The sequence below is a fragment of the Drosophila pseudoobscura genome, chromosome 2 (assembly GCF_009870125.1).
Source record: "Drosophila pseudoobscura strain MV-25-SWS-2005 chromosome 2, UCI_Dpse_MV25, whole genome shotgun sequence".
Classification (NCBI taxonomy): domain Eukaryota; kingdom Metazoa; phylum Arthropoda; class Insecta; order Diptera; family Drosophilidae; genus Drosophila; species Drosophila pseudoobscura.
In genome coordinates, this window is record NC_046679.1 from 9,158,944 (window position 1) to 9,182,097 (window position 23,154).

The window sequence follows — 23,154 nt, forward strand, 5'->3', positions numbered from 1 at the left end:
TAATGCCGGGTGGAATGGAATCCGGTAGCGAGTGGGCGGGGCCAGGTGGCGGCCATTGGGCGGCCGCCGCAACCAGCCGCTGCCAGCCATGCCATCCACGCCCCACATATCGATCAAACTTCAAATTCGAATTAACAGAAACACTTTAAAGTGTGTGCCGCCGCGTTTTCAAATGCAAATGCAAATGCAAGTGCAAAATGCCGCTTGCAGAAGGGAAAAGTTTCTGTTGGCTCCCGTGCGAGCCCCGCTCGACTTTAATTGCACACGAAGTGAGCGAAATGTAATTTCCGTTTTGCTGCTGCAAGTTTTCTGCAAGTTCATAAGTCAACATCAGCGTTCGACCGGATGGGAGGGTAGGCGGTAGTGCTACTGAGAGATTCCTGTAAATAATGAGGATGGCCAATGGCCCCGTACGTACATCATGGCGTATGCTTAATGTTCGGCTTTGATCGAATGGCGGCCTCATAACTGACAGTTTAAGTGCCCCATTTTGCTGTGCATTAACTTAAATTTATGGCTTCACACTCTCCTCGCAATCGTAATCTCGATCTCAGCTCGGATCCCAATCCAAATCCAAATCCCAGTCGCCTGCCGCATCGCCTGGCTGCTCTCACTCGAAAGTCAAGCGCTTTGAGTGACTGACTGACATGTGTCAAGTAAGAGCAGCAAACAGCAACTCGTTGCAGTTGCAATTCCAGTTGCAGTTGCAGCTGCAGCTGCGAAAAGCCCCCGCAGCAACAAAGCCAAAACCAGTACCAGTGGCAGTACCAGTGGCAGTGGCAGTGGCAGTAGCAGGCTATGAGTGCAGCACAGTTAAAATGCTACGCAATTACTGCAAGTACTGCACATGGATAGAGGCAGGAACACTTGCCCCAGATGCCACTCGAACCGACCCGAAGGATGCCCTGCCTCGGTCCTTGAAGATTTGCTCTTTCCACTGAAGGATTTGAAATAATTTGGTAGGCATGCCCTCAGAAGTAGCTTATCCTGCATGGGAAACTAAACTAAAGTGTTTTCCCCAACCAACGAGCGGTTAGATTTTGGACACCTTCATACGAAAACCATTGGGTAATGCTGCTAATATAGTCACCCTGCTATATGTACGATCCTATGTATACCCCATTTTTGTGTGGTGGCCTGCTTGCTGCTGTTCATGATGATGATGATGATGAGTTGGATGGGGACGGACCGTTCGTTGTGTAACTTTGATGTGAACTCCACTTTTAAATATCAGCGTCACATCAAAAACAAGGGCTTGGCAACCCGCTGCTTTGGATTGGGAACTCTCTGGGGCCCTCGGGGCAAATGCATTGCCCTCATTTTCCAGAGGCAACCGCAACTGTTGCGGGCTTCCTTCTGTGGCGGTTGAAATCTGTGCTGGGATGGAATGGAATGGTTCTTTTCGAATGAGGACGGGCTCTGTTGTTAATGAATTTGCACAAGCTGTTTGCCCTCAGCTTAAACCTTACTCTTCCCCCTTACCCCTGGTGCTTACACGCACATTTGATCCATCAATTTAATATATAGAAATATAATTTAACAATAACGCAGATTATTTTACATAGTTTACTTTGCCGGGGGAATAGGCTGCTGGGACTGCTGGTTGGTGGAGACTCTTACGTCTGCAGCAGGAGACAAACGCCGGCCAGGGTCCATTTGCTGGCTTTCTCCTTGCTCTTCAGATTAAATGTCCAAACGAAAGTGGGTCCTCGGAGTCTGCAAAGAGCAAGAATATAAGGATGTAGGGATGTGCATAAATAGTGTGACAGTCCAAGTCAAACATTGAAAAGAAAACGAAGGAAGCCAAATGGAATCGATGGGGACAGAATGGCAGCGGCCAGGCCAGGCCAGGCCAGAAGAAAGCCGCAAGAAAAATAAACCTCAAATTGATTTTAAAAGGAATTGCTCGATGGCCTCGGCACCCGGCACCCGGACCCAGCCCTGGACCCGGCATACTTCAAATTAAGTAAATCGCACAAAAGCCGGGCAGCAAGCGGACATCAGACAGCAGACAGCGGACATCGGACATCGGACATGGGGACGGCGCTGAGCCATGAAAAATGAAACTGTAAAATGCTTTTACTATGCTTTTCCCCTGCAAGTGGCAGTCGTGCTGCTGCTGCCGCTGCCGCTGCCGCTTTTTGAATTTATGCCAAGCGTCGATCTTGGCTGCCTCGCTGGGCGCACAACTTGTAGTACTTTATGGATAAACCCTTTAGCCCTGACTGCCAGGACTCCCGACTCCCGTCTCCCGACTGCCTGCCTGGATATACTCGTGCTCGATAGCTGCTGATGAGTTTCATTATGTGCGAACAAATCATCACATGGCTGCCAGCGGAGACCACGGCGAGGCTGGGCACCAGACTGCATGGCGTCGTTCTCGTTTAAAAGCAATCTCTTGCATTTGTTAAGGACTCGCGATTCAATGAATGAGTGTGTGTGTATGAGAAAAGTCAACACTATTTCATTACGAACGAAGGCCATTTCCATTTGGGCAAAATTTATGAGACCATTGGGCTGCAGTATCTATTTAAAACATGAAAGGAATGATGGCAAAACGGCTTTTGATACCCTTAAAGGTCAATCGTTCTTATCTGATAGAGTGCTTAGATATTAGCAGTTTACATCAATTTTATGGATAGTATTTTATGGATATACAAATCAACGATCCTATTCCGATTTGGAACGTACTTGTGAGCAGATTAAACCTAGATGGGATGGACTAGGCTTCTTTTAAAGGGTATAACAAGGGACACTCCCCCCGGTCAAATCACTCAATGAAAGGCCCAATGCCCGTGCCCAGACTGAAGAACAAATCGATCAGCGTGCAAATAGAAAAGGAGACAAACCCCCCGCCGTTTCCATCTGTACAATCTGGACAAAAAGCTAAATAGAAAATAGAGCGTTTGACAGTGTAAACAATGTTAGTAGCCAGTCGTCCCAGCCGTAAGTCCCCGCCGATTTCCCCCACTGCCAAGAGTTGAAACAAAAAGAAAAAAAAAAATGATGATGATGGCTAGAAAGGAAAAACCAAACGAAGGCAATGCCAGATCCAGTGCCAACAACTGGTCTGGACTGGACGGGACTGTTAGTGGCATTGTGTGCAGTCCAACGACAACATTCAATAAACAATTCACAATTGATTGACACACGGACAGGCGGCCCTGCTGACGATTGACGATTGACCGGAGAAGCAGAGAGCCCCCCTAACCAGAGAGCGGAGCGGAGCGAGGACGACGAACGCAGACACTGCGAAAATGGCCATGAATGAGCAACCATGACGACAAGTCAGCGGAAGGATGATAGTTCGAGTGGATGAGGAAATTGAAAGCGAATGCTGACAACAACAAAGCTCTACTCTCGAACAAAAAAGAATACCCCAGATTCCCCTGTAATCCCCCGTCCCCCGAAAAAAACCCAGCGACAAATATAACGAGAGTCCGGCAGCAGAAACACACAAAAACAATGGAGGCAAATTTCTATGCGGACATCCGGCGGCGATTAGAGATGGACACTGAGCAGTGAATAGAGGAGTGGGAGTGGGCCGGGCCCATCGTTTGTGGTTAGAGGTAGGGGGACATACCGAATTTTATAGACTGGACATTCGTATATATTCTTCGTTTCCTGCTTGTCCTGGGTGACAGCCTTGATGTAGATGACGGGCATGGCCGGGAACAGTTCCTTGTTGAAGGCATCGGTGATGGTGCCCATTTTCATGTCCCATCGAGCACCCTCCATAAACAGGCCATTCACATAGGCACCTTCGCGTGGAGCAGAGCTGTGGAGAGGCACTCAAACCCTTGCTCGATCAGTGGATCAGGTAGATTCGCTTACGTGAACTCCTCCTTAAACTTCTTCGTCACATCACAATTGAGGCACATGCGATCGAGGGGCCACTCGTTCTTGCGCGCCGTCTGCTGCATAATGGCGGTCAGCAGTGACTGGGGATTGAAGAAGCCCGCCAGCCAAATGGACGAGGGCAGCCGGAAGTCGGCCACCCAGCCCTCCAGCTCGCGTAGACGCAACATGAGATCGCTGAACCAGGACTGAAGACCCAGCAAGCTGGGATAGGCCAGCTTGGTCCACTGCTCGGGCACCTGATCCATGTATAGGCACAGCATGAGGTCCTCCATAAGCGACGAGATCGTCAGCTCGCCCTTGAGGCCCAGATCGATCTCGTTGAGGGATCGCCGGAGTTCGGCCATCAGCATGTTCATGCGTTCGCACTCCTGGAAGGCCACAATTATGTACGGATTGCGGTCCTCCACGCGACCCATGAGCTCCAGGATATTGAACGGTGTGGGTATCTTGTCCAGCAGATCCTCAATGATGCCCTTGGTGATGTCCTCCTGGGAGACGGACTCGCCGCCACCGCTTCCGCCGCTGGACATGCGCGGCTGCAGCTCGAACACAATGCGGAAGAGACGTTCCGAGACGGTGGTGAGGAATCCAATCTCGGCATTCGAGTGCAGGCCATACAAAGAGGGACTCTCCGATGGCAGATTGTCATCGATGTACTGATGATAGCCGGCATACTTGAGAATGCCCGGTGCCGGGAAGCCCGGACAGTACTCCAGCTCGCCGTCGATCAGCTCCGGCTGCATGAACTCCTCCAGATAGGTGCGGCACAGGCGTCTGTCCCAGTCGTCTGTGATGTGGCCACCGTACATGATCTCGCCGAACAGGTAGCGCAGATCCTCCCACGGCACACGGGTGTTGGCCTCCAAATAATTGTACAGCACATACACGGAGATGGTCAGGTCTCCCACGTTGAAGGGATAGCTACGGTTCCAGCCCTGCGGCCCGAACTTGCGGCGCTCGGCGACGACGGCATGGAAGTAGCACAGCGAGAAGAGAACGGCCTTGAACTCTGTTTCCTTGGAGCACATCTCCAGGGTTTCATCGCTGAAGTTGTCCAGGGCCTTGTGGATATTGGCCATCATCCCCGTGGGCGGTTCATTGGTTATCTTTATGGCCGACTCTAGGATGCCCTGTGGTAGAATGTGCATCAGTGGATCGCCAGCGGGCTCGGCGCTTAGGAAGAGTCGGTAGTTCTCGTGGGCATTGTTCAGCGAGGACTCCATTTTCTTCTCCAGGCTGGGCAGCCAGCGGGCCACCAAATGAATGTTCTGCAAGATGACCCAGTGGCCGTTCTGCGAGGCCGTCTCAATGGCATTCTCGGCCACGATCTCCTGACCCTGGCCGAGCGAAACGCTGTGGAAATTCTCGTGATCGAAGCTGAAACCAAGAGTTTTCCCAAGTTTCTCCACATCCTTCAGTGGATCCACGCCTGGCGAGAGTACAAAGAACATGTGCGTCTCGGGGCTGGACTCCTCAAAGGTCCTGGCAAACTCCACGGATCGCGCATCTATGTATTTGGAGCCGAGCTTCTCGTCGATAAACGTTTGCATCGCATAGGACATGCGATCAGGACGAATGCAGCGCATAATACACAATCTCTGAATGGCCGATTTTCCCTTCCATTCGCCGGGGAACTTTTCGTTCTCAGGACTCTCCGAGTCGACAAACTTCTTCCAGCGCTTGTGGGAGCCCTCAATATCCTTCTCCAGACCCTTGAACGCTGGCAGATTGTTCAACGCCCGTATGCCGCCCCAGCCGAGATTCGTCATCCAGGGAAAGTTGGATGTTTGATTGGGCATGTACGGGAATCGCAGCAGAAAGTCCAGCTCAATGGGCTCCACCTCGCCGGCCGTCACTAGGATCTGGATGCACATTTGGGTGAGGAATATGAGCTTGTCCTGCTCGAACAGGCCTCGGGATGTGTACACGTAGGTGCAGTAGGTTATCGAGTCGATAAGGTTCTCCACTCGATCCTTGAGCTTTTCGGCGGGCGTGGCCTTCAGCATGGCATTGTTGAAGACCACGGTGAAGGCCTTCAGGGAGAACTGGTAGATGGGATTGATCTTGAACAGGTCATTCAGAATGAAGTAGATGATGGAGGCACGCTCCGCAGCCGGGCGATATGCCTCACGAGCCGAATCGATCTGGACACCAGTGATCTTTGCTTCGGCCACCTTGATCTCGATTTCGTCGGCCGTCTTTTTGGTCTTCTCCAGATTCATCACCAAAGTCACATCCTCCAGCACATTATCGCCAGCGGATGACAGGCGGGCCAGGAGATCATCTTCGAGGAACTTCAGTGTGATCTTAAAGTGATTCTGTTGCTGGGTGAGTCGTGTGCGCATGGACTCCAGATCGGGGCGTTCCACCTTCACGACTTCCGCCAACAGCTGATCCTCGAGTCCGTCGCGGGTCACCGTGAAGTTGATCAGTGTCGTCTGAGCCTGCATTTCAGGCTTGTAATGGGGATTGGCCAGCTTTGTGTGCAGAATCAGTCGGAACTTTGGATTGAAGTCGATCTCACGATCACCGATCTTCAGAATGGTGCCCTTTTTAATCAGCTGTCGTCCCAGAAGCGGATTGAGCACGGGATCCACATTCTCGCCAATGTTCTCTATCAGAAGAACACTGCCATTGCTAACAGCCTTCTCCACCTGATCGAGATATCCCCGCTGTGTGAGTCGCAGGACGACTAGACCAGCACCGTACTTGGACTTCACCCATTTGATGCCCTGACTGTGGATCAGAGTTTTATGAGGTGAAAAATGTTCCTTAGGGGTAGTCTGCTACTTACAGCTGCGGATCGATCATGAGCGGATAGCGCTCCGATTGCACAAGGATTGCGGCGTTTTCGGCCGACATGCGATCGCTTGGCAGTCCCTGATTGTTCCATTCGGCAATTTGGGCATCATCGCAGATCATGTCAAAGGGATCGACACCGTCCGTCGATGGAATGGGTGGCTCACTGTTCTTGAAGGCTGGCGCCCACATCTTCTCCTGGAGCTCGGTGCGATAGGCGCGGGTGAAGCAACCCACATACGAAATGAAGCACGAAATTATCAGAATATCTCCAGGAAGTTGTCGGATGCCAGATGTCAAGCTATTTGCGGCGGAAAGATCATTAAATGAAATCGATTAAATGTAATTTTTGTTGCTGCAATTGGTGTTACCTCTTGACGGACTCTGTCCAGCGGACCTTCTCATTGGCCAGGCCTCCAATCAAGCGATTGGCAATATCGATGGTAAAGGCCGTTTTGTCGGCCTCATCCTGGCACTTTTGCTTCTCGCCCAGGGCTTCGTCGTACTCCATTTGCAGGACATTCAGCTGCTCCTCCAATTCGGTGAGGCGTTTGTTCAGGGCCGTTAGCTTGTCGCGGGCATCCTGCAGCTCCTTCTCCGACTCCAACAAGGCCCGCTCCTTGGGCTCCACTATCAAGTACACGTCGTAGAAGCGATTTATGTTGATGACCCACGAACAGAGACCGGCGGCAGCCGAGGACTTGGATATGATCTTTTCTGGATTGAAATCTGGATCGTTAATGTATGGCTGCAGGGCCTTGATGACGTCCGGATGAATGTGCTTCTTGTCGTAGTTGATGAGATTGTCGAGGAACTTGTCCACATTGCCCATGATGACACGGCACGCTTTCCAGCTGCGATCCTTGGGTATCTTGCCCTTGCTGGCGAAAAGCACCAAGACGGCGCCGCAGACACTCACCACAGCATCTGGGGGAGAGCCAAAGGACTTCAATTCCGTCAGATTGTTCTTGTTGAGGGTGTTGAGCGCCTCCTGGGCGGCAAGCAGGGCTGGCTGTGCCTTCAGGAAATCCTCTTCGCAGAGCTTGGCCTTGGCCGTGACATCCTCTTCGATTTGCCGCACATTCTTCTCCTCTTTGGTGGCGAACGCTCGCTCCTTGGACACCTTTTCGTTCTCTGTGCCGACCACTACAATCAGGTTGTCGGCGTCCTGGTTCTTGATCTTCAGCTCGACCTCCTGTACCTTGAGGACATCCTGCAGGGCATCCACTTCTTTGGTGCAACTTGCCAGCTTGATGAGGCCGTTTTCCAGACGAATGCGGCGATCCAGATTGGCCTTCACCTTCTCGTGCAGCAGCTTCGAGAAGAGAGCAATTAGCTCGAGGAAGGACTTGGGTGTCGTGTAGTTGTAGCGCTTGGCGTTGGCCAAATAAACCTGGGATATATCGTTGACCGTCTTGTGGACATAGGCCATAAACTTGGACACCGGAAAGGCGAGTTCCTTGGGCAGCACCGTTATCTCGGATAGGAACCGCAAGGACACCGACTCGAGGGCCTGCTGCGGCCACTCGTGGAACCAATCAATGGTGGTGCAGTTCACCAGAGCTGGGAACTTTCGGGATCGCACTCGCAACGTGGCCCCCACAGGCGAGAAGCAGAGCACCACCTTCAACAGACTGCGAACCTTCTCGATGAAGTACTTCCAGCAGTTTTCTTTGCTGTCCACGATACCCAGCTGTTTCACCTCGTTGCGCACGGCATTCACAATGTTCTCCACCTCGTCGTCGGGGAAGAGCTCGTGAATGTCCCCGGATGCCAGCAGATCGTTGACCAGCACAAGGAACTGCTCGCGCGCCACCTCGGAGTCAGTCATCAGGAAGCAGCAGGCTGTGCTTTTGACGCCAGCTTTCGCATACAGACCTGCTATGTTCACCTTCAAGTCATTGACACTGTAGTCCTTTGTCAGTTGCACCTGAAACACGTCCAGCGATGAGATGAATGCCGCCAAACGAGTGAGGGATTGCTTGCCCGAACCGCCGACGCCAATCAGCAGGGCATATCCTCTGGAGGACTCTACAATGCGACTTATGCGACACACGTGCGACATGGCATCGTCGAACAGCACCAGGTTCATGGCACCCACATAGTCGTTATAGCGATCCTGGGCCTCCTCCAGCAGTGCCTTAAGCCTCTCCCAGCCCGGTATGGGCATGTACTTGATATCCGTCAATCCCTTGGCAAAGTGACAGTAAATTTGCGGCTGTGAATAAATCACCTCCTCACTAATTCCCTCGATGCCCTTACGCACGCAATCAGCGACGATCTTCTTGAAGTTTCCAATGTCCGTGTAGTCCACCAGCTTATCGCCATAGACCCGATAGCATTCGTGCACCCACAGGCGGATCATGTAATTGAAATTTGGACAGGTCTCGTTGTTGGCATACAGAATACCCTGGAGGAAAGAACAGATATTAATATTAATTTAACAGCTGCAATTATATCCTTTTTAACGACTAAGGATGTCTATAAAATCATTCAAAACGAAATTGAATAAGAATGTAAATTTGAATGCATATTTGTCTTCGCGTGAAAGGAATTTCTTTCTATCAGAGACTATAAAATATCAAGATCCAATCTATTTTGTTATTGGATTCTGCGGACCGACTCAGCTGACCAATTCATTGAAGAACAGAGAGCAAGCTTAGAGAGAACCCCACTCGCGCTCTCTGGTGCTTTTTAGTGCCTCATGCAACATGTTTTCCTGCAGTCTTCTATACAAAAACTCACCGTAAATATATTGGCTATATCCCGTAGATTGAAATTGTAATGGAACTTAATGGCGGTGGGAAGGAATGTGGCCGCCACCTTCTGATGCAGCGTAATGGCCGTTGTGACCATGCTCTCGCACAGTCGGACGACGGTCTTGTCGAACTTCTGGGCGGGGTTGTTTAAATGTTGAGAGAGTATCGAATTGAGGATGTGGAACAAGGCGTCCGGGCTGGGTGGACTGGGTGGCAGGAGGAGGAAAAATCAATCAATTGAACAAATAATCTGAGTAATCTGTCTCGTGACTCACTTCACAGCAAAGGAACAGAAGTGTCGCTGCAGTCGTGGATCGATGGTGAAGGAACCCGCCGAGGGATTCATGCAAGCCACGAAATTACATTTGTGTATGTCCTTCAGAGTCATCTTCTGGCGATCGTACCAATGGTGATAGTCCATGAACTGCCGGATCAGCGTGTGCGGCTGGACGGTAAAGTACTTGTCCACCTCGGGCATGTTCATGTCATCGACAAAGTAGATCATACGCTTGTTGCCAATGGGACCATAGTTGCGTCCGGCCTTCTTCTCGAGCGGCTTCTCCAGGATGCGCTGCAGCATCTCCGAAGTGGTGTAAAAGTTGAATGGGACATTCGTCACCGCATATTTCTCGGTGGGCAAGGCATTCAGCTTGGCATTCATCAGGATGGTCTTCCCAGAGCCAGGCGGTCCGATCAGCATCAACGGGTGATCAGCCTCGATCAGGGTGTCCATGAAGAATCGCAGACGTGTGGTCTCATTTGTGTTTACCAAATTGGATTGCAGCGGCATATCCATATCCAACTCGAACTCTGGCACCAGATTGGTCCACGGCAAGAACTTCTTGGTCTCGTTGTCAATGTAGAACGAGAATATATTCCCCGATGACGGGAACTTGACGGCCTTGTACTCGTTGAGGAACCACTTGCTGAACTCGTTGCGCCAGTCGATGATCTGGTCCTGGAACAGCGAAGACCCAAAGCCCCACACGATGCTGAACACAAAGTAGATCTCGTACCAGTCCTTGGGGCAATCGTTGGGCACATTCTGTGGCGTCAGCATGCTGTCCAGCAGGAAGCAGGTCATCTGCAGCCGCGCAATATCCGAGATGGGTGTGATGGACTTGAGTCGATTCCGGAAGATGTCCAGCAGCGGCGGCACATACTTGTCGAACAGCACATTGAGTGTGGCCACCTCGCTGGCATTGGTGCGGGTTCCCAGCCACGACTGGATGAACGGTGTCCAGCCCAAGTCCTGCGGATTGATGTACAGAATGCCAGCCCTCGATACGGTGGCCGGCGTAGCGGTTCGCAGCGAAGCGATCTCGAAGAGCAGTCTCATCTCCTTGGTCAAAGCAATGCGCTCGTTACTCGCCAGCGTGAGCACTTTATTGTCATCCATCACCGTATTGAGACTCTCGATCCACATGGGATCAATGTCTCCGTCGAGCACAATCCACTTGGGTCCCGTGCCTCCGAGATTGGCCTGGTCGCGCATCAGAATCGAGAACAGACCGTCCTTCCATTCGCGCGTGGCTGGATTGACGATGCCGAACAGCTCGTCATTGGTCACCGCCTTGGGATTGAGGTCGTTGTAGTGGGGCTTTCGCTTCTGGTTCTGGTACGTTTTGTTCAGCGTTTTCCACACTTCAGATTTTCCCGTTCCGGCAAAGCCAATAATGAACACAGAGTGGCGCACGGCGAACAGCTCCTCCAGCTGAACGATCTTCAAGATGAATCCATCCTCGGGCTGCAGTTTCAGGTCAAGGGCCGATCGCTTGATGACGGCCTCAAATTCCATGATACGCTTTCGCGGCACATCCAGGGCCGGAAACAGGTCACCAATTAGACCCATGAATACGGGCACATCGTCGGTGACAATTTTCGGGATATTAAAATCACGCAGGGCTCGCATCAGCACCTGATCCTCCGGCCGCTGGCGATCGTCGCGCTAAAGGGGAGATACAGGGGAAAAGAAATCGATGTGACCCTTAATTAAAATCTTTGCCCAACTAATTGTGCGCGTGACTTTTGCAGCTCATTAGCCCGGACTCACGTAGCCGTAGCCCTGCCGTAGCCTGTGCGTTTTGGGCATAGTTTTGGCAATTGCTGGCCAAAAAGTTTGCCGGGGCTAAAAACACCAACAAGAGCGGAAGAATGAGGCGTGAGAGAGAGGGATAGGGAGGTCAGTCCCAGTCCGTTATATAAGGTCGAAGTTTTGCAAATCCTTTTGGCAATTAGATACTTGTAGCAAATGAAGGAAAGGAGCCAAAGGAAAAGGCAAGCCAAGGCAAGGCAAGGCAAGGCAAGCCAAGGCGACGATGGCCGATGGGCGATAGTGATAGCGACACCCACAAATATTGCACACAAGTATCTGTGGGAGGTACGTATCGTTGTTGTAGTCGTAGTCCGTGGTCCGTGGTTCTCGTAGCATTTCGCAGTGCAAATATCCCATTACTCGGATGAAACTTTTAATTAAAAAGTTGCCAATGACAAACGGGATGCGAGGTTTGCGGGTCGCATCGCTCGCTGAGAAATGCGCTACAGTCTTAATATTCGGCTCTCGGCCACCACTGAGCGGATGAACAGCGTCCTGACTGGCAGTCTGGCACGCACGTAATTGAGACAAACTTTGGGGAACAGTAAAACATTCGTGCAGTGCCTCGAAGGAGCGAAGTGGAGGAGCGACTGCTGCCAATGGGAAAATTACGACATTTAAACCCGTACCCCTAACCCCTAACCCATACCGGTACCCGTACCGTAGGTTAAATGTACGTGAAATATTAAGTTTAGTTGCATGAGAGCACACTAAATCTTATTGTAGGTCATTCTCCCACTTTACTGGCGCAGCTAATTATGGCTCCCAGAATCGAGTGAGAGCGAGAGAAAGAGTGAACGAGTAAACGAGTGGGTTAGGTTTCGGGTTAGACGAGGACTCACCCGCAGGGCACCGGCAACGACCAGCACCGACTTGATGGCACGCAGACCCCAATCGTAATGGTCCTGTTTCGAGAGCAGCTCCTTGCACAGCGTATAGAGGGTGATAAATTTGCGTGCCAGCAGACGTGCCTCCTGGAAGCCCTCGGCCACCAACATGATTTCACTAATCAGTGCAAAATCGGGCACCACCATCGCACAGGGTCGATACAGTGCCTTCAGGTTCTCGGGCAGCTCCGCTCGACCCGCATATCCAGGATTCATGGTTATAAACACGCCCACGGTGTTACGCAGCGATATGTGCTCGCCGAGGAAGCTGAATGTCTGCTTCTTCGCCTTGATGGCATCCTGTATGCACTTGACCTGCACAGCCACCACGGAGAGTACTTCCACGGAGATGCGGTTGAACTCGTCGAAACAGCCCCAGGCGCCCGTCTGGGCCAGGCCCTTGTGGATGTTGCCAATCGATTTGTAGTCCATCTGTTCGGAGCAGTTGAAGACGTACACCATCATGCCCAATGCTCGTCCCAGATCTTTGGTGGTTTCTGTTTTTCCCGTTCCAGCGGGCCCAGCCGGGGCGCCACCCATCACCAGATGCAGGGATTGGGTCAGCGTGATGTAGCAGCGATCCGTGAGCGGTGTGATCACCAGACGCGGCGTGTTCCCGAGATATTCGTAGTCGTAGCGGAACTGTGCATCGCAGATGTTGGCAAAGCAGTCGTCGATTTTGTTATCCCATCGATGACGCAGCTGGCTCTGCCACTGGAAGGCCGTCTGCACTTCGACCTTTTTGGCAATGATCGTGGACACCACATCACGACTGTGCACATCGATGGTGCACACTGTCATGACCTTTTGGCGCTCGGCAGCCGTGAGGTCGCCCAGCAGGAGCATAATCAGATTATTCAGCTGATTCACCTGCTTCTTGTTGTAGTCCTTGAGGGCGTTTTCGTAGCGCTGCTGAACCTTGGCAAAGGCATCGTTTGTCTCCGTCGTCCACATAATTTGTGTGCCGACCAGGGCCGGTTGGGCGGGCCACTCGAAGATCCAGACATGACGTGGCTTGTGGTCGTAGGTGGTGAGGGATCGTTTTAGCTGATCCCGCAGCGTGTCGCGCATTTTGTCGGTGACACGATTCAGCCATACCTCGACCTTGCCGCTGCAATCGCAGTTGTCCAGGAACGGCACGTACTCCTCCAGCTCCTTGGCCACCATGCCGGCGGCATTCTTAGACCCAGAAATGAGGTTGAGCTTGCCCAGTGAATCGTATAGCTTGGTGAGATGGCGGGACACTGCGGCAGGATTGTTGCCATTCGACAGAATGTCCAGCAAGTCGGCAGAGGACACGAAATAGAAGCGCGGATAGGCCAAACGCTTCGTCTCCAGGTAGTCGTTCAATGCCTTCTCACAGAGGAGGAGCATCTTCAGCAGACCCTCGAGATGTTCGTAGAGCTTGCTGCCGGAACGGTTTGTGGAACGTACCACATTGCGATCGGAATTCATTTGGGCCAGCAGCGCCTTGAACTCCTTGTCTATGTAGTCGAAGCGCTTTGAGTCCTCCGGCAGCTGGGAGCGTATATCCTCAGAGCCAATGAATATGCTCTCCAGGTACTGCCACTTGCGCTGCACCTCGAACCAGGAGCCAATGATCTGGTCCGCATTGGAGAGCTTCTGCTGCCAGGAGCGGACTTCGGTCTCAAAGAAGGCAATGTACTTGGAGGAGGCCATGTTCTGCAGCTGCCCCTGATGATCCTCCAGCATCTCGATCATCTCCTCGGATGCCTTGAGCAGCTTCAGGCCAGTGCGCTCGTGTATCTCGTTGCCAAACTCCATGGTTGCCCAGGCAGTGGCTATGTCGCGCAGCTGCTTCTCCATGGCCATCTCCTTGACGGACTTGTCCACGATGTTCTTCACATCCTCCTCGTACTCGTGAAGATTGAGGTCGATGAGATTCTTCAACGTTGTGGAGTCGTCCATGCTGAACTTCACCTTAGTCGTTTGCATCAGTTCGATCCAATGACGGTCGCGAATCGCAGGGTTCTGCAGCTCTGTGACGGCCCTGAGAGAAGTCATAAGATTCTTAAGCGAAGCCTCCATGAAGATAAACGGCTCCCAGGTGCGCATGGTCTTGTCGAGGCCACGCAGCTCGCGGCCAAACTTTTTGCACTCCTGGTCCATGGTCTCTATGTCGATCTTCTTCCACGGGGTCTTCTGCCAGTCGTTGATCGTCGACTGAATGGTGATGGCAAAGTCCCACATGATCTTCACCAGTTTCAGATCGTTGCGACACAGCTCGATCTTGGCTGGGTCTGGACCCTGCAGCTCGAACAGAACAGCCGATTCCGCGAGACTCTTTTGCCGCTCCTCCAGGGCAACGATCTCCAAGTCGGCCTGATCGATCAAATCGTAGCAATTGGGACATGGGACGTTGAAGAACTTCTTCAGCACGAACTTCTTGCGATAGGTGTTGGCCATATTGTCGCAGAGCATAATGCGCTTCTCGATCAGATCCACCTGGTAGCTCTGGATGGGGGCGATCAGCTGCTTTGTGGTGGCCGCCAGACGCTTGACCTTCATCCAGGCATCTGGCAGCTCGTTGATTTGTGCCAGTTCAGTGTCCTTGAACTCGTAGTTGTATTGCTTCAGCAGATCGATGATCTCCTTGAGGGGCTCAAACATCGAGTCGTAGATAAACTGTTTCTCGTTGATTTGATTCAGGACGGAAAGGATCTTGATCAGGCCTTCGAAGTCGTCTTTTTGCAGTTCCACCTTGAGCACTATATTTGCCTCGTCCACAAAGTCCTGCAGCTCCTTGAGCGAGTCCTTGACGCGATTGATGAGATCCATCTTGAAGAGACTGATCCACTGACCCACTAGATTGAGCACCGACGTCTTGAAGCCCCCCATATTCAGGCGCAAGAACACGAAAAAGTCCTCATAGGTGTCCCAAGTGCGTACTTGATCCTGCAACGCTATGAACTTATCCAGCTGTTCCTTGTACACAGAGAGCGGTGGGAAGTCCGTGCCCAAAGGAGCGACACCCGAGCTGCCCTCCATCTCAGCCTCCGCGTCGCGTTCGTCCAGCGTGAGGTTGCGGCCGTACTTCTTCACCTCCATGAGATAGTTCTGTCTGTTCCATATCCAGAGGTAGGAGTACTCCATATATCCTTTGCCATGGACGCGAATAGCCTGAAGGGCTATCTTGACTTTGTTGGTTATATCACTGATTTGCTTATCCAGGTCTTGCTTGTCGTCCAACTCATCTATGGAAGATTCAAGATTAAGATTATGAATTTGAATCAATCAATCTTGGACTCACCCAAGAAGTTCATTGGGTCCTCCCCTGTGATCTCTGGTGGATCCTGGGCCACGCGATATAGGAGACGCATCTGATCGGTAATGTTGCCCAATATCGTGTCCACAAAGACCGAAAATCCCGATTTGGAGGACAGATCCAGGCTAAGAAAGTAGACAACATTCGGCTCCTGCAGCTCCATGAATATCTCAAAGATGGGAGAGTTGTTCTCATAGCGATTCTCGACCTCCATACGAAGGTATGTGGTGCTTGTGATAACGGCATCCAGCAGACTCTCCGCAATAATGGTGTCGACGTATAACTCGTATTCGCGGAACAGCTGACGCTCCTCTTCGCTGACGCCTTTGAGGAGCTCGTAGCGATGGAACGGAGTGATGACCTCCTGCTCACTCTCCGACTGCTCTTCTTCGACCTCCTCTTCATCCTCCTCCTCCTCGCCGTCATGTTTCTTCTTAACCTGCACCGTGGTCATCACGGACAGACTGACCAGCGGCGGCCAAATGCCATCACCGTCGTCCTCCTCTTCGCCGTGCTCCCCAGGCGGCAGGCTGTAGCGCCGTGGAATGTCGAAGAACAGCTTCAGATTGACGTACATGAGCAGGTCGATGAGTCGCTGGGTAATGGATGCCAACATCGCACGCTCCTCCAGGATGGGCTCCCGTGGGTCTGTGTGGAGCAGCAGGCGTGGATTGAGATCTCTCCGCTGGAAGAGCGGCACCTTGCCCCAGGAGCGTATGCTATCCTTTATGGCCTGCAGATTTTCCTGAGCGGCCACCAGACGATCGTGCAGATACTTGACCATTTTGAAGATCATCACGATGAATCTTTGACCTATCGAAAGTACAGATTAAGTATCTGCTAGCGGGATTTTTTCTGATGCGACTTACTGAATTCATTCCATGTTATAGATTCAATCATTGGGGCCATTTGCTGCTCAATCATGGACATTTCTGCGGCAATCAGTCCTTTTTCAGTGGGATGGGCACGCTCATTGGTGTCGTTGTACCACTCGGCAATGCGCATCAGCTTAATGCGGGCTTGCTGCGGAGGAAATGGGATAATTAGCACTTGTAAAAATCCAATAATTCATTATTAATTTTGCCCACCCAGAGCTGCTCTTCGCGGCTGAAGAAATTCATCAGTTGTGGGGTCATCTCACAGCCGAGCAATCGCAGCACTTTGATGTCTTTTAGGGCTATCTTCAGTCTATCGGTAAAATTAACACTGATCAGCCCCTCCTCGTCCTTCAGCAGCAGGTTCAGAGCAATATCTTCTTGAATGCCCTGCCAGCATTCCACCATCCATTTGTCTAATATTTGCTGAATAAACTCATCGATTTCATTCAGCATTAGATTGTAGATCTCCATGACATTGGCACCGCGTTCGTTTTCGAAAAGTCTGCAGGAAAAGGTGAGGAAAAAATATATAATAAGGGTGATATTCTACTGGAAACCCTGGCTAAAATACTTACGGATACTCGTACATTTCATGCTCTTTATTCATGGCGGTTATGCGATATCTCAGTTTCTTGAGAAATGACACAGCACCGGAAACTTTTGGGAAACAATCATCGGTGGGAAGTTCCTGTGGAAACAAACCGAAACTTTAGATAATGAAAAATGTATTTCCATTAAGATATATTTACATCCACGCCCTTCATTATGTATATGCCCTTGAACTCATTAAAGTCCTCTTTTACATTCATGATCTCTTCCTCGAAATCATCCACTATGACGTGCATGAAGGGGTCCATGTGCGCCTTGATGATGGGCCGCATTAACAGCATACCGCCCAGCAGCAGGTCATGTGTGTCCTCGAGGGCTTTCTCAAACTGAAACGCTATCATGCGCTCCAAAGTATCCGTTTTTTCCTTAAAACTCAAGCGATCCTCTTCGAATTGCGAGCCCTCAGCGTTCGGATCCAATGGGTTGTACTGTATGTTGGTCCACTCGCGGTAGTTAGTGTTGAATTCGTCCAGGATTTTCTCGAGTGCAGCAGTGATTTGCCGTCCCTTGAGGCCGCCCATCACAATCTTCTCCAGCTTGATGAAGTCGCGGCCCGTGTTGAACATCTCCTTCAGTACCTCCAGGCGGTCGATGAACGCATCCAATCGGGTAAAGATTTTCTCGGGATGCCATGTCCAGTCCTGGGAGTTGAAGGTGGTGCCTATTTTGAACTTTTTCAGAGAGTTGCGGCACTCTTTGTAGATGGATCTGCAGTTGAAAGGAGGTGAGGTATTGGGAATTCGTCCCACAATGTGAACAGAAACCCACTTGTAATACTCCAAATGCTGAATATTCGTAGATATCTTTTTATACGCCTCGTCTATGTCGCCCTGAAACAAAGAGTCGGGCTCTATGGTGCGTATGGCGCACTCAATCAGGGAGTTGTGGAAGGCGTTGAAGAACAGCGTCATATTGTCGAGAGTGTGAAAGTACCGTGAGTGTCCCCACACCAGACCCACCGTCAGCATCAGCGGACGGATCTCGGATCTATTGTCATCCATATCATTCGCCTCAAACTTGTCCATTTTCTTTTTCTGTAATGGAAATTAGTTTGATACCTTCCGACTTTTTAGTAAATCTTTCTCTTACCAGGGATGCTAGGCATTTCGTTATGTCCCTGGCTTCGGCCAGTGCCTCGAGGACGAGCTCCACTATTCGGCGATAGGACTGTTCAAAGATTGATTGGATTTTCTCGAGGACAAAGCCAATCGTTTTGATGCGCGCATCGCCCAACTGATCAGCCAGATTTTCCAGATTATCCAGACGTGATTCCCAGAAGGCAAAAATAGACTCCGGCAGTGGAAACTGTTCCTTCGAGTATATCTTTTCACCAGGCTGGATATTGACCAGATCCTCCACCGAATCGAGCCATTTGACAACCATGAATTCGAGTGAATGCTTCATCACGGAATCAACCACAGAAATGTTCCTGCAGGGAAAGAGACAGAAAAAAAGGAGCGAAAGGGCAACTCTGACGAGGCGTAATCAAAAGAGCAATTTGCGTCACGAACCCAGCGGCGATGGACGGTGCGGCTTCCATGACCTCATCCATACAAATGGGCAGGGGGAATATTGTCCGATTGATGACCAGTCCCTTCATCTGGGCAATGCCATTGCGCATCTCCTGGGACTCCGTCTTCATGTCGTTGGCAATCACACTGGTCCATCCCACCTGATTGACGACGTTGTTCAGCAGCGGAAAGAAAACCTCATCGCACAGCACTGATAGATTGGCCAATGGATTGGGCAGCAGATCGCCAATCATCAGGGACTAAGAGACAATGGAAATCGGTTATCGGTTAATTCTCTAGAAAATGTAGGAAAAACTCACGTTAAGCATATTCTCCTCGGTCAGGGTCAGGGGCGTATAATTCCGTATGAAGTAGGCCACCTTGGAGCGCGGCTTCACCGGAAAGTTGTAGGTGGGATACAGCTGTCCGCCCGAATTGATGGTAAATATCAGGCGATGCTTTTTCGGATCGTTCAGGAACTCCATTATCAGATCCTGTCGAAGAGGAATTTGCGAACGCATCGCTTAAAAACCATTCGAGTGTGCACATTGGGGGAAATTGGACAAAGTCGACAAGGGGATTGTGGGCAGGCGTGCCACACTGGTGTCTCTCTCACACTCTCTTCGTGTAGGGTCGCGTTGCAGGCTGGGACTGTGGCTAATTATACTGCCAACGACAGCAGGAGGAGGAGGTGGAGGAGGAGGGGCAGGACAGCAGGACAGCGGTAAATGTTGCGATTTTGCAAAATAATCAGAAAATGTGCATGGAAAATGTGTGCAGTGCCCATCGAGTGCATTGGGGGCGGCCTTTGGGGCGTGGCAAAAGTGCCTAGCTAGGCATCCTGTAAACGCCTCCTGGCCTCCAAAATCCCCCCACACAATACTGAATACTTCCCTGCTACGTGCAGCGGGAGCGGAAGTGCTGCGGTCGCCATGTTGATGCCTCTGTTACGTTATCTAATTACAAAGGAATTGTGCGGCAACGTCGCACAGTTGCCGGTCCACCGCCCTGCTCCTACTATCCTACTATCCCACTATCCCACTATCCTACTCCAGGCTCCCATAGTCGCCACTGGAGACGAGCCCGGAGCCCGGAGCCAGGCGGACCGGACAAACGACACTGTACCGTTCGACAATGGCAGCAAAATATTATTTCTGTTCAACTGCACATCGCCATCGAGAACGGCAATGCTGCGGGGCATCCGATTGATAAATGTATGTAGATGCGTGCACTCGGAAAAAGCAGAAATTAACTTTTGAGTGTTCCAAAATATTTCGTAAATATTGCAAATTTCCATGCGATTTGGCGGCCATTACAGGTACTTTGATATTAAATATTGGTCAAACCCTTGTCGAAAAATTAAAAGAACATATCTCTACCGATGCACAAATCCTTTTATTCCCTCGGTGTTATACTGGAATATCAAATGTGTATGAAATACTCGAAACAAAAACTCAATCAAAGAAAATGGTCTCTTTTTCTCGTTGTGTGTTGTATATCTCAGTCCGCCCGGAGACGACTGGCCCGCAGTTAGTTACATAAGCCTATAAAGCGAGGGAGGAATGTCCAGAGACGGACGGGGCACACGCATATGGGCTAAATACACTTGTGTCTAATAAGTTTTGTCCAAATGGCCAACGAAGCGTGCACCCACACGCGCAAAAACACAGAGGCAGAGGCACCCACGTCGCAGCATTTTGGCCAGTGGACAATGGTTGGGCGGTGGGCCTTTATAGTGGAATATACGATATAGGATGTTCGTTGACGGAGGTCCTCTCCGCCATGAAGGTGGGACATAAACAAATGAAGGGTCGAAGCGAGTTTCGGGCCTCAGCTGCGTTTGCGGCATATTTGAGCGCGCATGGCGAAAAATTGTCAAACTGCCGGCCGCGGCCCCAAAGTCAGTTAGGCTGGCAATCTGCTTAGCCGCTTTCCCGAGCCTGCACCACCCACTATCCTTCCTGGCACTGCACTAGAATTTAAATTGTGAAAATATTTGGACGCTGTACATACGGCTGCCGACTGCCTCCTGCCTGCGCCTGTTTGGTCGTTAACTGAAAATTGAAGTTAGTTTTTGGCCATTTGACCGTTTCCAGGTGGCACGCACTGAAAATCTTTAAACAAACGCGGTCAAACGAGGCAGTCACTGTGCGGACGCTAATTGCGTGCTTGTCAACACCCGAAATAAAAATAATATTTGCAACAATTAAAAGAGCACCAACGCCAACAAAAGGGCCAACATTTCCGAGCAATTCAAATGCGAAAAGGGGCCGGGCCAACAAAAAAAAGGTACACCAAACAAAAGGTTCCCCAAGGCCACCACCACCACAACCGTCACCTGGTGCATAATTTTTCAAATTATGAATTCTAAAAGGGCGGCAGCCAAGGAAAATTATGCAAACTGTAAATGCGCCAAAATCAAAGCAAATATGCCACAAGGGCCGCATGGCGTCAAATGAACCGCAGGCGCTGAAAAGGCCCTGAATATTCGCAGCAAGGATCTGTTGCACGAGACCTTTTCCCCCGACCATTAACACATACATTTATTTTTCAGCCATGCACAACCCACCGAGGCGAAAACCCATCTGTTCTATTCATTCGGAGAAATGTAACCATTTCCACCGACTGGACATGCGTTTATGTGCCTGAGAGACCACACAGCAACACGGCAACACAGCAACACGGCAACAATTAGTCGGTGTAGCGCTTACCTTGTACTCGTTGGTGGTTATCAGCTTGGTCCATTTCTCCAGCTTTAGGCGCATGGTCTTGGACACATAGTTCCAAAAGAACTCGGGCCGATTGTCGATCTGTGTGGAGTGACTGCATGAGGGATCGGGGCAATGATTTTGCGTATATCAGGATACCCACCACTTCCTTTTTCTTATCCTTATCATCATCAGCCATTTTGTGGCAGTCGCTCTGTAAATGCTGTTCTGTAGTTCACAAAATAAAAATTAATATGACTAAACTCAACAATAAGTTGAGTCCTATGTATATGAGTGATTTTTCATTGCAGTCTGACGTCCACCCAAAACCCAAATAAAAGTAATACTAGATTTTCAAATTAGTGGTATATATTATTTCTGGACTGAGAATTTTAGGAAAGAAGACCAGTATTACGTCTCTGCCGAGTGTTATTTCCCTCTAATGGACCAGGGGGACCTGCTTCGGCATGTTCAGCTTCAGCAGCTTCCAGTTGATGCTAGTGGGTACTCCCTCCGACCTCTTCTTGGGCAGCTTCTTCTGCTTGCTGGCGCCCTTGATTCCCAGTTTGGAGTGACTGGCGGCCATCTTGGAGCGACTAGCCGACATCTTGGAGCGACTGGCTGACATCTTGGAGCGACTGGCAGCCATCTTGGAGCGATTGGCGGCCAGACTGCGGTACAGACTTCCGCCGCTCGACATCTTGCCGCCTGGTGGCTTGATCGCAGTCTTCCTGTACTTCCGCTTGAGAACCATCTTGCCGCGGCCGGTTTGGCTCTTGGTACCAGTCTTCAGCTGGTGCTTGCTCTTGCCCATGCTCTTGCTGGACTTGGATGATTGGAGCGACTTGCTTATCTTTCCAGACTTGATCGACTTCAAGGACTTCAAGGACTTCATCGACTTGAGTGGCTTCAACGACTTGGACAATTTCTGTCCCTTTACGGCCTTAGTCTTTGACTTGGATTTCTTGAGGGTCTTGAGCGACTTCTGCGAAGTAAGAACGGCACCGCCTGCGGCCCGCTGCGTGGGCATCACCGAGTACTTGGGCAGGCCAGGCGGCGTTGCGGCCAACGCACGATCCGCCTTTATAACCGACTCAAAGCTGCCAAACACCTGCCGGACATTGCGATTGACGTGCTCCAGGTACTTGAGCGAGGCGTTGCAGACACTGCACTTCTTGGCCGACTCCGTGTTGTTCCGGATGAGACTCTCCAGGTAGAGAAAGTTCTTGGCCAAGTTCTGGCAGTAGGCGCACTTGTGTGTCATTTTGCCGCTTAGCTGTGTGTCCGTTGCGTTGATTGTGGGATCGTAGAAGCCCGGCTTCTCCAGATTCTGAACCGAATTGTTGGGTACAACGTAGTCTTTTGCTGGCTTCTTTTTGTCCAAACCTATCATTTTCCGTAACACTGAAATTTTGGTCAGCTTCGCAGGCTTCGACTGTTTCTATTTGGGTATCAGAAATAAAATGATGTCAGTGAAAGCCTTCAAGCATTTCAGAAAGTCTGATCCAATTGTCATAGCCTCCCTACCTGGCTCATAATTTTTGTCTTTTCCAAATTGTATAGCTAAATTTTTTTTTGTATATTTTTGAAACGAGACTCGTCTCGGTTGATCTAGTTTGTCTAGTTCTGCCTACTATACTACTTTACTGAGCATGGACCCGACCAGTCGAGACTGTCTGACATTGAAAGGAAATACTACTGCTCCCATTTTTGGGCTCGTGTTTTTGTGCCTTGCCTCAATTAATCTCAATCTCTTGCTCA

At 50.7% G+C, this 23,154-nt stretch overlaps 3 protein-coding genes across 3 annotated transcripts in view; 1 reads left to right on the forward strand and 2 right to left on the reverse strand.

The window, feature by feature from the left end:
• Nucleotides 1-23,154, forward strand: part of LOC4801178 (uncharacterized) — a 70,566-nt gene that overhangs the window by 12,195 nt on the left and 35,217 nt on the right. The gene's annotated exons all lie outside the window — the stretch shown is intronic.
• Nucleotides 1,503-21,705, reverse strand: kl-5 (male fertility factor kl5). The gene is made up of 19 exons (XM_002137234.3): nucleotides 21,557-21,705; nucleotides 21,397-21,495; nucleotides 19,006-19,179; nucleotides 18,686-18,945; nucleotides 18,264-18,603; nucleotides 17,943-18,208; nucleotides 17,315-17,882; nucleotides 17,141-17,253; nucleotides 16,776-17,067; nucleotides 16,557-16,710; nucleotides 15,673-16,500; nucleotides 12,357-15,616; nucleotides 9,695-11,367; nucleotides 9,406-9,625; nucleotides 7,032-9,070; nucleotides 6,656-6,961; nucleotides 3,835-6,597; nucleotides 3,584-3,778; nucleotides 1,503-1,716 (listed from the first exon to the last, which is right to left on the reverse strand). The coding sequence occupies exons 1-19, from the start codon at nucleotides 21,590-21,592 to the stop codon at nucleotides 1,617-1,619; spliced, it is 13,686 nt and encodes a 4,561-aa protein (XP_002137270.3). The 5' UTR covers nucleotides 21,593-21,705; the 3' UTR covers nucleotides 1,503-1,616.
• On the reverse strand, nucleotides 21,741-23,079 carry LOC4801175 (uncharacterized). The gene is made up of 2 exons (XM_001358273.4): nucleotides 22,921-23,079; nucleotides 21,741-22,834 (listed from the first exon to the last, which is right to left on the reverse strand). The coding sequence occupies exons 1-2, from the start codon at nucleotides 22,927-22,929 to the stop codon at nucleotides 21,833-21,835; spliced, it is 1,011 nt and encodes a 336-aa protein (XP_001358310.4). The 5' UTR covers nucleotides 22,930-23,079; the 3' UTR covers nucleotides 21,741-21,832.

What these genes read in the sequence shown, in the direction of transcription:
- kl-5 (XM_002137234.3), bottom strand. Translation starts at nt 21,592, where the DNA reads ATGGCTGATGATGATAAGGATAAGAAAAAGGAAGTG. An exon ending in CGAAATGCCTAGCATCCCTG is followed by an intron (nt 18,209 to 18,263) that starts GTAAGAGAAAGA and finishes TTTCCATTACAG; the next exon opens with AAAAAGAAAATGGACAAGTT. An exon ending in TTCTGTTCCTTTGCTGTGAA is followed by an intron (nt 9,626 to 9,694) that starts GTGAGTCACGAG and finishes CCTGCCACCCAG; the next exon opens with TCCACCCAGCCCGGACGCCT.